The sequence below is a fragment of the Thermobia domestica genome, chromosome 6, assembly GCF_964235325.1.
Source record: "Thermobia domestica chromosome 6, izTheDome1.hap1.1, whole genome shotgun sequence".
Classification (NCBI taxonomy): domain Eukaryota; kingdom Metazoa; phylum Arthropoda; class Insecta; order Zygentoma; family Lepismatidae; genus Thermobia; species Thermobia domestica.
In genome coordinates, this window is record NC_137459.1 from 12068027 (window position 1) to 12084012 (window position 15986).

At 33.9% G+C, this 15986-nt stretch overlaps 1 protein-coding gene across 3 annotated transcripts in view; it reads right to left on the reverse strand.

Moving 5' to 3' along the window:
* Positions 1-1166: 1166 nt before the first annotated feature.
* The window catches only part of LOC145687846 (uncharacterized), a 442870-nt gene continuing 428050 nt past the window's right edge, over positions 1167-15986 (reverse strand). For 2 of the 3 annotated variants that reach the window (XM_081761314.1, XM_081761315.1), the window contains one exon: positions 1167-6332. In XM_081761314.1, the coding sequence (XP_081617440.1) occupies positions 4618-6332 (1715 nt within the window). In that variant the 3' untranslated portion in view covers positions 1167-4617. Of the gene's footprint in view, positions 6333-11122; positions 11319-15986 lie in introns of all 3 variants that reach the window. The other variant, XM_081761316.1, reaches the window with a different exon arrangement.

Consider the following 15986-nt stretch of genomic DNA (forward strand, 5'->3'; position numbering starts at 1 on the left):
CAGGGCTAATGCCGTTTAGAGTTTGTATAACTTTTTAATAAAATACTTTGCGTTTAAAATTCAATGTAGTTTAGGTTATGTGCCATTTTGGGGTTAGTTCCGCATTCCCATCCACTCTATTTCATCGAAATCCACATATTATCCTAATATGAGTGTTACGAAGCTGTCCTTGGTTTCAACGAGGTCGAGATTCAACTTTCAATCATCGTACTAAAACGATACATTCAGCCCATTTGAGTCCATAGATCTACCATAATAAGTTTTCAGGTTGATCGAACTTTATTTTTTTAAAGTCGAAACGAGACTAAATTGATTTCTTGTACCCCTAAGCTGATGCATCGATATATCGGACCCAGAAAAGTAGAATCAGTTAATTTATTCAAAATTATTAGATCTACCATAATGAATCTCCTGGAACATAAAACCTACATAAATCACTTTCTTGCACCCATCATTAATTCCAGTAAAATGTCTATACTAGTTTTGATAGATACACTTCCCTAAAATGATTTTTTAAAGTAGTTTAAATTTGTACGAATACTAACTATGGATATGCAATATTATCACGCAAAAGAAATGAACAAAATTTCAATTCTACTGAGTAGTGGGGAATGAGAGGAAATCTAATTAATATAATATAGTTAGGAATAAATCTGCATCAAAATTAATTACTCCACTGAATCTGTGAAGAAATCATATGCTAGAGTAATATATTACTATCCATGGTTACTCTCTTTTAAGAAATCTAGCTCAAATCTAAGATGTAAATTTCAAGATAATTCTAAAGTTGGAATATGCTTTGTTACGTTTTCCTCCTCCCCATTGCATATCTACAGAATTTACTTTGCATTTCTCACACCATTTAAATTGTATGTTGTGGTATCCTCTTGAACCACCTACTATATATATATTAACAAATACAATACGTATATGTTTTTTATTTCTACATTTTCATCAGATATATACACCCCACAAAATTTACGCAGATTTGATAATAGGAACTGGATGAAAAGTTGCAAGGTTTGGCACTAACAAAAAAAAACGGGTCAAATTGTTCAAAAAAAGAATGGTAAATTCTAAATGGTTTGTTTTGATTGGGAAAAAGGTTACAGGTTGACGCTGCATCTGTATGTTATTTTCAAAGTTGAAAAAATAAATAAATAAAATGATATTTCAACATTTTATTGGAGAAAATAGGGTATAATGGTACAAAATCATTTCATTTTATTTTTATAACCATCATAAATAAATTTGGTTTTCTAACTTTGGCACTATTGGTTGCAAACTAAAGAATACCGAACACAAATACGACTACAAAATTTACTAATAGTACCGTGCTGAAATTAGTACCTATCAATTTTACTACAATCTGATTCCAAAAGGAATCAAAAGTAAAACACATACAAACTTATTTCCTTCCTATTATCTTCCTAAGAAAAAAAAAATCGTACGTAGAAACGGTATTGTTTCTCTAGTTTGCAACCAATTCAACTAATTTCAGATGTATTGTTTATTTTCTTATATCAAACTGAAGAGGTTATTCGATTTTAACAACAACAATCTTGCTTATAGATTTGTTTAAATATATATTTTATGAGTACATTGCCATTAAGAAGACGGCAACATAATACAAGCACCATGGAACACGTAACCAGCAACGAGTTTGGAAAACAGCAGAACGACACATGATGTGGTTTCCATTGAAACGTCGTAAATGAAAATTTGCATAGTTCATTTCAAAACATAATGTCCTTGATTCCAGAAAATACTCGGAAATTTTAAACTGTTCCACTAGTTTGGTATTTCGTACAAATGTCACGACATCGTTTGATTTAACAACGTTGTACATTTACCATTTTAATGAGGGGGCAACTGCATTTAGATGAAAATACGGGATAAGGACTATGTTTTGAAATCACGTTTATTTCAAGAGAGTCCATCTCCACGTAACTCAAATGACAACTATTAACAAGACATTTCTTTACGTCAATGTACCATTCCATATGCAGCGAAATACCACAATATAACGTTTTACCACTATGCATCATAGACACGAACAATACTTATTAAATATTTGATATATTATTTTTTTCTGTAAGTTTGTATATAGTGATTTTTTTCTTTAAATAATACTTATTTTGTATTGAAAACTGAAAATAAGTAGGTAGATAGTGCTGTTTCTAATAATTTATCAATAAAATTTACAATAATTTAGTTGCTAATATAATGGACTTTGCACACAATCCAGCTTAATGAAGCCAAACATTATTGGAAACTAAAACACTAAACAGAAATGATGCATCTCCCAATTTCAAGGAAAATTGATATATATTGTTCTCTCTTTTTGTATTTCAATCACTCTTAGAACGATACTAACTTAAAAACTGCAAAGGAACTTAATTCAATATATACAATATACATATAATTCATATAATTACAAATTTGAATATTTCATATAATTACAAATGATGTGCTTCTTTAATTTATGATTTTACCTTTAAATTATGTTATTTCGTAGATGATTATTAACTTATTGGCTGCTCGTATGTTCAGTATCATTGAAAACATATGGATTTTGTTTCAAAAATGTCGTTAACCACATAAATACACTTACAATACTTGATGTATGTATCAGTACCAAAATATCTACAAAAGTATTGTTTAGGTTCAATTTTATACGAAAACTTAATAAGCCTCAAGTACGCTAAGACAAGATCGAATTATGAGTATTTATTTCATGTCAATTATAATGGAACATAACTACGTGTGCTAATAGGTTAGATGTAATACACTAGAATCTGTATAAATAATCACAATGTCAATTTTAAGATAGGGAGATGCAATCATTTGTTTTTCCACTACTCGATAGTTATTAGAAATATCTGTACCTAAAGTGGTAATAAAAACAATGTGATGTAAAATAACTTAATAGAACTAAATTAGGTGTTGTGATGTCAGATATTATTTGTTATTAAGAATTATTACAAAATGGACTTGTCGTATCATTAATATTGTCCACTTTACATAACTCGTTGCATTTGTAAAGCTAGTGCCACAATCATACTTACTACGAAAAAAAAAAATCGAATGAAAAACACAACAACACTAAATGAAAACTGTACACACAACATACACAATTTTCTTTTATAGGCCACTGAATAGCCAATGACAGTCAATTGCCCAATATTGGAACAAGAAACACGCACATTACACATTTACTGCACAGATAAATAATATATAATCCCATACTCACTGAAGCTAATCGTCGTACAAAAAAGAAACATATCTACACATGCACTGGTTGATGTAAACAGTTAGTTCGACAGAGTTTACAAGCAATACTTGTAATATTTGCATATGAACTCGTGCTTAAGTCTGTGAGTATGCGTATTGTCAACTAAAGATACATTTTTACTTTGCCTAATAATTTTAATCTCACGACAACTTTCATCTCGCTGAACGAAAACAAACTTGAACTTAAGTGTTTATTGTACAAATAAGTATTCATTTAATACTACAGTTCGAACGATTCAGACTATACATGTATGTTACATTTCACTCACCGACTTTATGACACCAAGCTGGGACCTGTCAACTCTACACCAAAGTACCCGAATTTTTGAGCGAATGTTTACGAGTGTCTTTAAAAACTCACTCACTGTTACAAAAAATGAAAAAAAAAAAACTGAAATTACAAAAATTAAAAACTTCAGCTCTATCGTGACTAAAAATGGCACTCTTCCTAGTCGTTTCTTTCATATGTATATCTACCAAAAAGAACTCATAATAGCAAACTGAAATCCACCGGGAAGAATACAGTTGTTCCTGAAAAAACCTTGACTACATAATGTTATATTGAAACACTGCATATGCACAAAATGGGGACTTAGACATTAAGTGACTTATTTTGTTCGATAGGAACAGGACTTATTCACATGAAGAAATCTTTGCATACTCTGTACTGAAGCACCTCAATACACTCAACCACACATATTATATATATATATATATATATATATATATATATATTATACTGAGCTGTTTTCATGGAAGAAACCATATATAAATTTTAGAGCTGCATGTATGGTATCCGTACAGCACATTAATATCACAGATATAATTTAAAAATACATTCATTAAATTGTCCAAGTACTGCTGAAAAAGAACTGCAGTTACCATATATCTACTCAGCTCTATAGTAGGAAAACATTACACTCACTCTGTAATTCTAGTGCTACACTAGTTAAAATTAGAAGAGCCCTCTAGTAAAAACTGCAGTCGTATATAAGTGCGAATATTAAGTTCAACAAGGTCTTAAATTATAAACGCTTTCCTTCCCCTCAATTTCTTAAGGTGCATAAATCTCATTTTTGTCCTCTGTATCTTCGAATCACTGTATGAAATGCTTTTTTTTCTAAATCTTACCACCCACTAACTGAAACAAAACACTGACTAATTATTTGATGAATGACCAGCAAAATTGGGATCAGATAAAACATTTTATTTATTTATTTATTTTTTTAGGACGGTCAGTTACACACTGATTATAGTGTCTATAGTTTTTTCTCCCTTTCCTTGGATATGCCTAGACAATATATTGAGCAATGAAATAATAGATCACGTCCTAGTTGAACTAGAATCCGCAAGACTTGGGTCCAACTGTGAAAGAGAATTACGTATACCATGACCAAAGAAACCTAGTTTCATTAATGTTTCTGTAGTTCTTGCAATTAACTTATCTTTGAACTTCCAGATAGTAGTATCCAGAACGCTGTTCTTTCGATATTCTTCGCACGATTTCTTCAATGTTTTCACACAATCAGCTCTATAATGTTGTAGCTGGGCATCCGTTGTGTTGATAGGATAAGAAGTACAACCAGATCCTAAACAAGCAAGTGGAAAATGATTATGAAGTGTTAGTGCTCTTTCTGGATTATGAAAACACTTGACATACTGTCCTGGTTTCGTGAAATTTCTACTACGATAAACATGCTGAAGCATATGCATATATCTAGGAATATTCTTAAACCACCCATGAGAATGAATGAAATCATCCAGAAAATATACATTTCTCACATTATATGATGCTCGCGTTTCGTTTTTAATAGCAAGAGCTTTGGGTAGCACTTCATTCATCAATTCTCTCCAGGACATGGTTTTCATCGGCATAATAACTTCGTCAATGTCTAGTAGAGCTATATACTCATATGTATATAAATTCTTATAGAGGCAATCGTTGTAAGGAATAAGTTCATTTTGACGTTTATGATTGACCTTTTTGGTAAGGTACAAATGTTGGAAGCCAGGAACATTTGGCTGCCCCCCTGGTAGAGTTAAAGGTGTTACTTCTACCATACCTCTTTGTTCGTAATAGCTTAGAACTTTTGAAATATTAGGATGAACTTGAAGCTCATATAGGAACACTTTCTCAGCACCAAGAATGGACAAAAGTTCAATCCATTCCACGAGACGAACGGACAGATCCTCGTGGAGGAAATCCAAACCCTTCACACACACTGCAAATCCCTTCTTTTTCTCCGGTTTATTAAAAATCACGCGAAGATTATTAGTGGCTATGTCACACGGCTTTTCAACTAAAGAAACAGATGAGGGTACTTGCTTGTGGTATTGAGAGGGAATCTGACAAGCTATTAAATATGGCTGGTATATGCCTTGCTTATAATTACCCCATTTTTTATACCAAATATATTTATATTCAAGAACTTTTGTGAATACAGGTTCCCTGGAAGATTCAAACCACAACTGACAAAAAGTCTTTACTTTAGGTTCAATTCGGTTTATCATTCCAAGTATTCTCACAGCTGGCCCTATTCTACTAAACTTGCGAACGTCATAGTATGCTCCGTAGAGCTGAAAGGTTCCGTTAGATGTATGCAAGCTTTGCCAATAAACATTGTTGAATTGGAGATCATATATACTTGGATATTTAGCACAACTTTCATTTTTAAAGAACATAGGTTTGTTTTTATGTTTATTCCAATACACTATAGGTAAATTAGCCATACGCTTCTGAATATCTTCCACTATCATGTCGTCCGAGCGACTAGGAGATTTGTCCACGATTGGTTCCATATCCATAAGTAACACATTCTCTGTAGTTGGACTGGCTTCAGTTCTTGGCGTTCTGGGATCAGCAACATTTTGCAGGAGCAAACGACTGTTGACACTGTCGACAAGAGCTGGAACAGTATTTTCTCGTCCTGCCAGTTGGAAAAGGGCCACCATCAATAAACTCCAAAAGCCAAGCAAGTAGAAGGCTCTACGAACTGGTCTCGCTCCCAGAGAGTTCACTGCACAGCAGTTCTGGAATCCTGAAGAGAGAAAAGAACAAAAAAAATCATTAATTAAACTGCATTTTAAATTTCGGTTTTGCTTTTGTACAAACAAAAATATATATTAACATTGGATAGCATGGAGTGCATGTGTGTTTATTGTTTTTTTTTTTTTTTTTTCAATACTGGAACGCTATTATATATCAGTACAAATAATTGATTAATAAACAAAATTTACTTTGGAGTTTTATTTTCCCGACTTTTAAAAATGGGTATTTTACGAAGAAACAAGCGATATTTAACCCTTTAAGCACAAACCCCCAAAATCCGAAATATTATATATATATATATATATATATATATATATATATATATATATATATATATATATATATATATATATATATATATAAAGGACAGCAAGTGGACAACAAGGAATCTGATTTAAATTAAATTTTTATTTCACCTTAAAGTTTCGGTAATGAAAATACACACTTCACTCCAAAGAAACAAACGTGTGCACATATTTAGTGTACAACAACGGTAAAGCAAACATAATGTTTTCAATTTCTAAAAGAAATGTAATAAAATATGTTTAAACTTCTTCGCAATACATAAATCAAGAGCTGAATGGTTCAGAAATTCAATAAAACGCATTGGACACCAATTGATTGTGTGTGGTGGTAAACAGTAATATTAATCTAGTGCATTACACTAGTATAATCATCGCGTGCTATATTGAGAAGCCTTTATAGTAATTGTTCATGTTCCTTGTACAAAGAAAATAACACACACACACACAAAAAGTGATTGCTCTCGTACAAAATAAATGGAAGAAAAATAAAGTTGTCTGAAGACTATTCACTGCATCGAAATGAGAAGTTAAATCAGGCGGACCGGTTCCTCGACACTTCCCGGATAAACAACGGCGTGACCTCGCAGTACTCCTCCTCATCAATTTTCCCAGTTCTTCCTTGAACTTCCGTACTTCACAACAAAATGATCTCAAAGCTCTTCCGAACACGAAGAAAAGACAGGGAAAAAGCGTTGGGTAGAAATGCAGTAAAACTTAAAAACTAGTATTTCCTTTTCTAGCATTGAAGCACTTCTTATTCAGAATATATGTAATTGAAATATATGTAATGTGGAGTCAAAATCATTGTAAGGCTGAAGCTCATGATGATGAGTGAAACCACAGGTATTATGAGTGATGTTACCAACAGCAACTGGAGAGGGTTTAACATCGGCATTTTATGATTAAGCACTAAAATAATGAGTCGTCAATTTATGCTAATGAATCTTGAGTGATATAAATATAAATAATAGCAATTTATTTTGAATCCAATGTCATTCCTGTCACAACTTATGTCTCCTTTATTTCATTCTTTCAAATTAAATTTTTATCAAATTGTTCAGAGTATTGAAGTCAAGTTTATTGTTTTATCAATAGGTTTAGACATGAAAACACTTGCCATCTTGAATGCTAGATGAATGCACTTCTTCTTGTACTCTGCAGCACTTATACATCTAAAATAGAACATTTTAAATTACTTCTACCTTTTAAAATAAAGCCCTTAGATGGAATCTGAAGTAAAACAGAAAAAAAAATATAAAAACGCAATGCAAAAATAAGACGTTTGAAATTTTACAGTGAGTAGAAGGGTGCTTAAAGCGAAAGTAATAAAAATGCTAATTAAAGTGATTAGTCAGTCGTATAACAAAAGCATACTGTTTCCTCTTTCCCTTTCCCGAATATATAGCAGAAGCAAGTCGCATTAACAAGTTTCAAGAATCATTCGTCCGAATTGTCAACCAGTCTCTAATTAAAGTCTTAATAAATTGAAACGATCGTGTTGAAACACAAGGTACTATGCAAATGAATTTGGCTATGGTTGCGTATTTCTTGCTTCGTGAATGTTCTGCTTGTTAGCACAGACAAGTATACAGGTCCGATTCGTTATAAAACCTCTCCTCCCAGAGCAGCGAGTATTTGTTCTAATTGAATCACCAGGCACGGTTTCGTTCATTTCCAATGTTGCGTATCGCTCTCTTTGACAACATCCAAGATGTTCGTTGGCTTTGTTGTAAAAATACTAACAATAAATGTGTAGAAAAAAAAAATAATTTGACTAACGAACTTCTTAATAAACTTGGTTTATTGTAATTAAACAATAGTAAATGAGTCACACCGTCATTAACAAAACGGTTTTAATCATCATATTTCTTATTACTTATTTTTCAGTTTTAGTTGAAGCGTATGAAGGATCAAAGCCAGAATCACAAACAAAATTGAAATTTGGTAAGTCACCAGGGGTATCTGACTAACGAAAGTACAGAAGCTGGAGGTTGTATATATATATATATATATATATATATCAAGTGTGTAGTACTAATGCTTAGAGTCGACATGGAAATACTCCGTACACCTAATATATTGTGAACACTGCGAAAAAGAAAAATGCATTCATTAATTTAAGAAAACGCAGTGACGTTTCAATTGTGTTCTCTTTGAATGAATTAATGAACTGAATAGTGCAAGTGAAAGTTATTATTATCGTTCATTGAGATATATGCCTATGAACCTTATTGTGCTCAAGAACATGATATGAGTGACTGTAAATCCCAAGGAGAAATTAAAAAAAAAGAAAGAAAGAAATAATGTTATGTAAATCTAAAAACATGAGACTGATACTGAAACGAGAGTATCACACAAAATTTGGAATCGACCAGTGAAAACGGTACGTTTCTAGTACTTGTTATTTTTGAGATCTAATTGTCGAAAGGATTGGAGATAAACATATAAACCTAGCATTTAATATATAGACTAGCCAAACCTCCGCTCTCTACAGAGCGCATCATTCACATATGATCATGAATCTCCTTGTCATTCCTCACATCTGTACATGTTCCTTTAGAGGCAAAAGTGAAATACGTCTTTAAGAGTTTTTTTCGACTATTTTTTTTTCAATATCTCTCACCGTTTGTAAGATTTGAGTCTACTTTCGATTGCAATTTCTAATTCCTGTATGATCATTGTTTTCTTTCTTCTTGCATGCAGTATGTAATAAGCAATTACATAACACACAATTAAATATAATGCCAGTGATATATGGTGTTCATTGGGCAAAGCACTCCAGACAACAAAGATTCAACTTAGACTGGAGAAATGGTTATCCTTAGTTTTTCATTATCATTTGGCCATGAAACAAACACCTGAGAGATATGCAACCCATGTATGCAATAATGCGGTGTTGGAATGTATAGTACGTAGGATATGATTTTTTTTTAATTTCAACACTTCCAATGTACCCGTAAAAATGTAATAAAGAACTAATGGCCATGTTTTTTTTTTAAATATTTAGTTAGAACTGGACAATCTACGCAAAATTTGCAATGGATCAGTGAAAACGTCATATTTCTAGAGTCTGCAGTTTCCAAGATCTCATTGTCGAAAGGATTGGCCACAAACATATAAACGCCCACAAACGTATAGTTTAAAAGAACTCCAAAGATGGCAGCACAGTTTATTTGCATCGATTTTGGAAAATACTATTTTTTTTAATGCAAAGGCTTTGAACAATAATTTTTTTTAAAAAAATGAACTTTATATTGAAAAGTTTACTTAAATAATTTATTTAAAGTACACATAGTTTGAAATATTCGTTTCTGTTAAGCGTGAAATCACAAATGACCTTAAATCAAAGGTTATAGGTTGAAGTTCATGCGTTTTCATTTATTGTACAGTAAGTACCTCACGTCTTAACAGGGCACCCGTTTGTCTTCATCACGTCCAGAGTTGCCCCTGGACAGAAGATAACCTTCATTTGTTCCACTAACTATCACTTATGTGTTGTGTTGTGACAGTGCAGTTCATGTTCCTCTTTTCATTTAATTCTCCCATTTTTTTTCAAACAATGATAAAATAAAATAGAACCTGAATAAAATGATGACTAAATCCTATTTAATGAAAATAAAATAGAACATCCTGCTCCTACTTTACGAACATCTCACAGCCCGTGAAATGATAAGTGAGCTCCAATGAATTATCTGCATAATCTCTTACCGCACAGAAGGCGCAATCTTCTAACGGTTGCTGGCTTTTCGCTGGCATAGGAAAAAAAACGTTTACATTGCTGTTGTAGCATTTTAATAGATTCTTTTAAATGCATTTCTTTAAAACAAATCAAAAAGAAAAGGAAGTTAGACTTTAGAGAAGAACATTAAGAGTCCTCATCCGGCGAAATTAAAATACCGCTAATTTTACAGTAATTATATGATATCTTCAAATAGATAAAAGATAATCGAAATGTGGAACAAGAGCGCCCTAGACAATATTATTTTACATGAGATACCGTTATCACGACTCACTTATCTGCTTTCGATTTCGAGCCATTTTGAAAATCGGCATTTATTTTCGCGTTTCTAAACAGCTGCAAACGGAAAGCCACTAGGTGACTTGTGATAACGGTACCTCACGCAAAATAATATTGTCTAGGGCGCTCTTGTTCCATATTTTAATTGTATTTTATCTATTTGAAGATATCACATAATTACTGTAAAATTAGCGGTATTTTAATTTCGCCGGGATGAAGACTCTTAAGAGCAGATTGTGTTTATTGTTGATTTCCCCTAATACTTCTAACAGTGACAGAAGTAATAAAAAAATGTTCTAACCGAATAATTTATCCAACATTTATGAAATAAGAAACATTATAACCTTACTTTAGAAAGTCACTGTACAAACCGATAGCAAATGCGTCGAAACTTACAATGTTAGAGAAATAAAAATATATTCCAGTCTACACTACAAGCATTTCTTTTCCACTTACTGCAGAGGAAGAAACGTCCAGATGGATAGACATTCAGTTAGGATTCAAGACTAGGTTTGCTCTCATTTTCACACCACAGCCCAGTACAAAGTTAAAAAAAATATATATATATTTTCCTTGTGTTTGGGAAACCCAACCATCACCTTTGGAACCAATTAATTCTTATTTCTACGGAAAGAGCCATCTTCTTTTATCCCTGTAAAGAACCAAGAGGACATTCTTAGAAGAACAGCGACCTCGGGCAGTGACGCATTCGCGTGCGATGCACTTTCAGCGGAAGTTTGTAAGAAACACTTCAAGCATTAGAATCAATTTGTATTTCTCACCATGAGCAAAGAGTAAACATATAAAAACGCATTAGTCAATGCCTATTTATTTGATTTCATGAATAAACGAGAATTACATGTTTAGGCATAATGATCCAGACTTTATTCTGTTTGTAGTAGGTGTAAAACAGTCGACTGTAAGGGAATAACAAAGCAATTTCCAGGGAATAGCACTTCCTACGATACACTGAACTATAACGTTAAAAACAGATGTCAGAAAACGACATATTAATAAGAGGTGTATATATACATAAAGTAACTGTAATTTTAGAACTCAGTATTGCATCTATTCAGTAAATTAACTTTATTTATTAAAACAATAATTCACATCATGCTCATAATAGTAACGATCTAAAATGGCAGGGAAGGGCGAACGAAATTTTCAACCTAAAATTTGAAGTATGCAGTGGTACATTTAAGGGGCCTTCCGGACTGAAGCCGCCGAAATTTTATTTACTATTTTAAAGTAACCCCCCGAAACAAAATCGTAAATACGCCACTGGAAATATTATATGTAATATTAACGCAATACATGTTGGAAATGAAAAAAACTGAATTGTGTGACGTACAAAATGTTCAGACCTCGAATTATTCTACAACAATATTCTAAAAACGGTTTGATGTTTTACCTGTGAAACAGAATCCTAAACTTGCAATATAACTTTTGATCTATTTTAAGATATACTGAGTCACAAGAGCCATGGGTTTAATGTTTGTATTACGATAAGTTCTTTGGATACGTATCTCCATTTTAAGCCACAGAAATGGACCTCAACTATTTTGTCCGAAAATTTCAACTATAAAATATTGCAAGTGTGAACAATGATAAAACTATAATGATGATAATGACAAAACTATAAAGTACGATTTTCTCTCAATTTTGCCCTATTGTTCACTGTAAAAGCGAACCGCTGGTAAAAGATTGAAACCTGAGAACTGTACAAGGTCGGCTCACAGTCAACACAGGAGTGCAAAGGGTTAATGCTTAAAATGAACAGACTACATGCTAGATAATATTTCACTAACAATTTACATGGTAGGTATAATGAAAAAGTTTGTAAATGGTTCTGAACTTTCTTTTCCTAAAAAAGAAATTTAAAAAAAGTCTGAAAGACGTTACAGGGAAGGCACATTGCTTCTAAATTCATCGATTTTGTATTTCACTCCATCTTACAATTCCACACACATTCTCCCTATTCATTATCATTTCTCTCCTTTATGGTAAAGGTTATTTAACACGGACACTATCAAGACCTCGTACAAACTCCTATTGTTCAGCTGATCTCAGCTTCAAAAGTGGTTTCTTTAGAGCTCTTTGGTAAACGTCTGCGGCATTGTTAATTCTTAAACGTTTCGACGAGAGAAAAAGTTACGGATTACTTGTCAACAATAGAGCTTGTTGCAGCAAAGAAAAGGCACAATTCACCTTCTGAAGAACGACGTTAGAAAAGTGGATAACAACGCCTTCGTCACTTTGATTTCCGTAATTCTCCGTGGATAAATAGCTCGGAACGCTATGTGCAAACTACAGCAAAACACACTAATACAAGTCTTTGTATTCATAATTTTGAAACGTATCCATTGTGGTCGTGAACACTTTTGGTCATCAAAATACGGCTAGTAATCAATGACATTGGCCACAACAGCAGCTTTGACATGAAGTAGTAATGTGAGTCCTACGTCATTACTCTAGTGTTAGTGAGTAGTGTCAAGAAACAAGATTATAAGACAAAAGTTTGGGTCCTTCCGCGTAGCCCGCTGAAAATTTAATGAAAAGTGGTGGTTAGATCAATGGGACGTCTCATTTCAACACCTGGTTATATGAAACGGGATGATTCTAAACAACACTCGGTTTGTATTCGAGGGAAGGACTCTTACTGGAAATGAAATCCACGTCCACGATTATATCCTTTGGGCTAAGGAAGACGGATCATTAAGGCAGGTGAATGATGATGGAAGAATTGGTGGAATGAAATGTGGGAGGAAACGGGAGTACCCTGAGAAAACCTACGGATCCGATGCTGTCCACCACAAAGTTAGTTGGCTACGAATCAAGCCAAGTACCCCACGCACCCGAGGCAAGCGCTCTACCACTGAACCACCATTCTATACCTTTAAATTAAGATGTATTATTTTCAACATAAGTAAGCCGGGTTGCCTTATCTGTTTACATAGTAACTAGATGGGGCAAAGGTGATGCTTGATTTAAGTCAGCCGCATATTGACAAAGGCAGTATAAACAAGCTGAGGCAGAGAGAACGCAAAGAGAGATCCCTCATTGGCTGTGTCTCAGCACAACCCTGGAAAGGCGTTTGTCTAGCACTGCTCGAGTGAATATGCGATACAAGGCTTTTTTGCATTGCTTATAATGCTGTATTTTGACACGGCTGTCCTGTCCTCTGGAGAATGTACGGCTGACCTAATACTCTCAATCTATCATTGTCGAATACAGCTCAGAGGTTCGGCATCACCAGCCTCTGTAAAATTCATATATGACGAAAAAAAAAAAAAAAAGAGGTAATGATGGCTGGAGTGCGGAGCTAGCTGATCAAGATCATCTTAATGTAACGAACTCGAGAAGACACCACACTTGGACCACATTAGTACATCCCGAACAAAGTGTTGTGCCTTCACTTTTTTTTTTTTAATTTCTAATAAAAAAAAAACAGTATTAGAATTATACTTGACACACGGAAATTTTAAATAAAATTATAGTTCATAAACCAGCCTATGTTGCTGCGTGATCAATTTGTCTCATCTGCTGAAACTAAAGAGCGTATTATTAGATGCATTTAAACCACTTGGAAAACATCCATCAAACATTTCTTGCTCAAAAGAATTCAGATAAAAGCTTGATCTCACTCTTTTTATGACTGTCTCAAATGCTTCTTTCAATTCTCTTTCATCCCGTAAAATATTCTACTCAGCAAAATTTTGGCGTTCTCGCTAAATAAAAGAAAACCTTCTGTTGTGTCTGCTGAATAAAACAGTACTACACGATCTCTTCCCTATCTACTTTTATTCTTGTTTGTACATCGCACAAATAAAATAAGCATGTTTGAAGATAGTTTATGATTCCCAGTTGTAGTTTCCTCTGAGACAATCTTTGCATTATTGCTTTATTCATCCAACACATTGGTAACAACAAGCCAGTGATATGACGCTGACATTCACTACAGGATACTTCGGCATTTTGTTATATAAATTGAACAACATGCTTCAGATAATAAAAGTGATACAAAAATTTTCTGCGTTCCTTCACGACTAATGCGTGTGGTCCTGGCCTCGATTCCTGATGAGATTGTTTCAGGTAAAAAAAAAAAGTAAATGGTTCGTGGTGGTTGGTAATGGTGGTTGTTTCACAAGCTCTTTCTTCACACGTTACGGATTTATTTTCAAACAGTATCTTGGCCAAATCGGAGCTCCCTTGTGGCTATGCGATTAATGTATGCGCTTTTTGCATGGGGGATTGGGGTTCGAATCCCGGCGGAAGCTCATGTAGTTCGGATTTTACGTTAAGCTGTAGGTCTATGTCTCATATATCCATGCTGCTGAAGGGGACGCGAAACTCAAAATCAATCTTAGCCGAATCGCACGAGAATATGAAGAAATTTTTACGCTGTTTCTTTGTGGCTAGGACTATTTCCGGTTAAGTCCTGCGACTAGGTATCCTGGCTAGAATTTTTCAGTTTCTCTCTCCTCAGTCTCACTAGTCTTTAAATACCTATCTACATCACTTTACTAATTCATATTTCTCAGAATTTTCCATGGTGACTGCATAATATGGAATTGCATTGTTTTCATGAATATGTCATTCACAGTTTTCTTGAATATAAAACTGTGATTATCCTAAGGAGTATTTTTAAGTGATAGTTGTGTGAAAAACATTATTTTTACACAAACAATTTATCCTTAGAAGTTCGAGTTTGAGTGTTTTCCATCCTTCTGAAGACCGTGGTTATGAAGAAAGGAGCCTGTTATTAACAGACTCCAAACCACAACCGGAGATTTGATACGGCGGATGCACAAATCATCTTACAAGATTAACTCTCACAGTATCGACATTTCCCACCACACTCTCGCCTCCAGAGAGCTGGGTTCTAGGACCACACCAAGAGTTTCGGGATATCATTAAAAAGGCCAACAGCCATACTAAATGAAAGGCAGCCATCGTTAAATCAACAAGAATGATGATTCGTGCTTCACATATTGTGCACGTACAAAATAAATGGGTGTTGCTCTTTCTTGATTAAGTAGTTTTAATTCACGCGTAGAAGCCACACTCTTAGTTTTGGGATTATTGCGGCAAATGCAGATCACATATGATGAAATATGACAATATACCAGTCACTTGCAAGTAGCCTACGTTTTATGCTGTAGCACACTTTCTCGGAGAATGAGTGCAGAGCAACGGTGAGAGCCAAAAAAAGCAAGACCGGTGGCAGTGTACAGGTAGTCATAGATCCCATGAGGGATATACCTGCACCACAATGATCGACTTAAACAGATAAACGGAAGAGTGGAGATGTTCTATAACC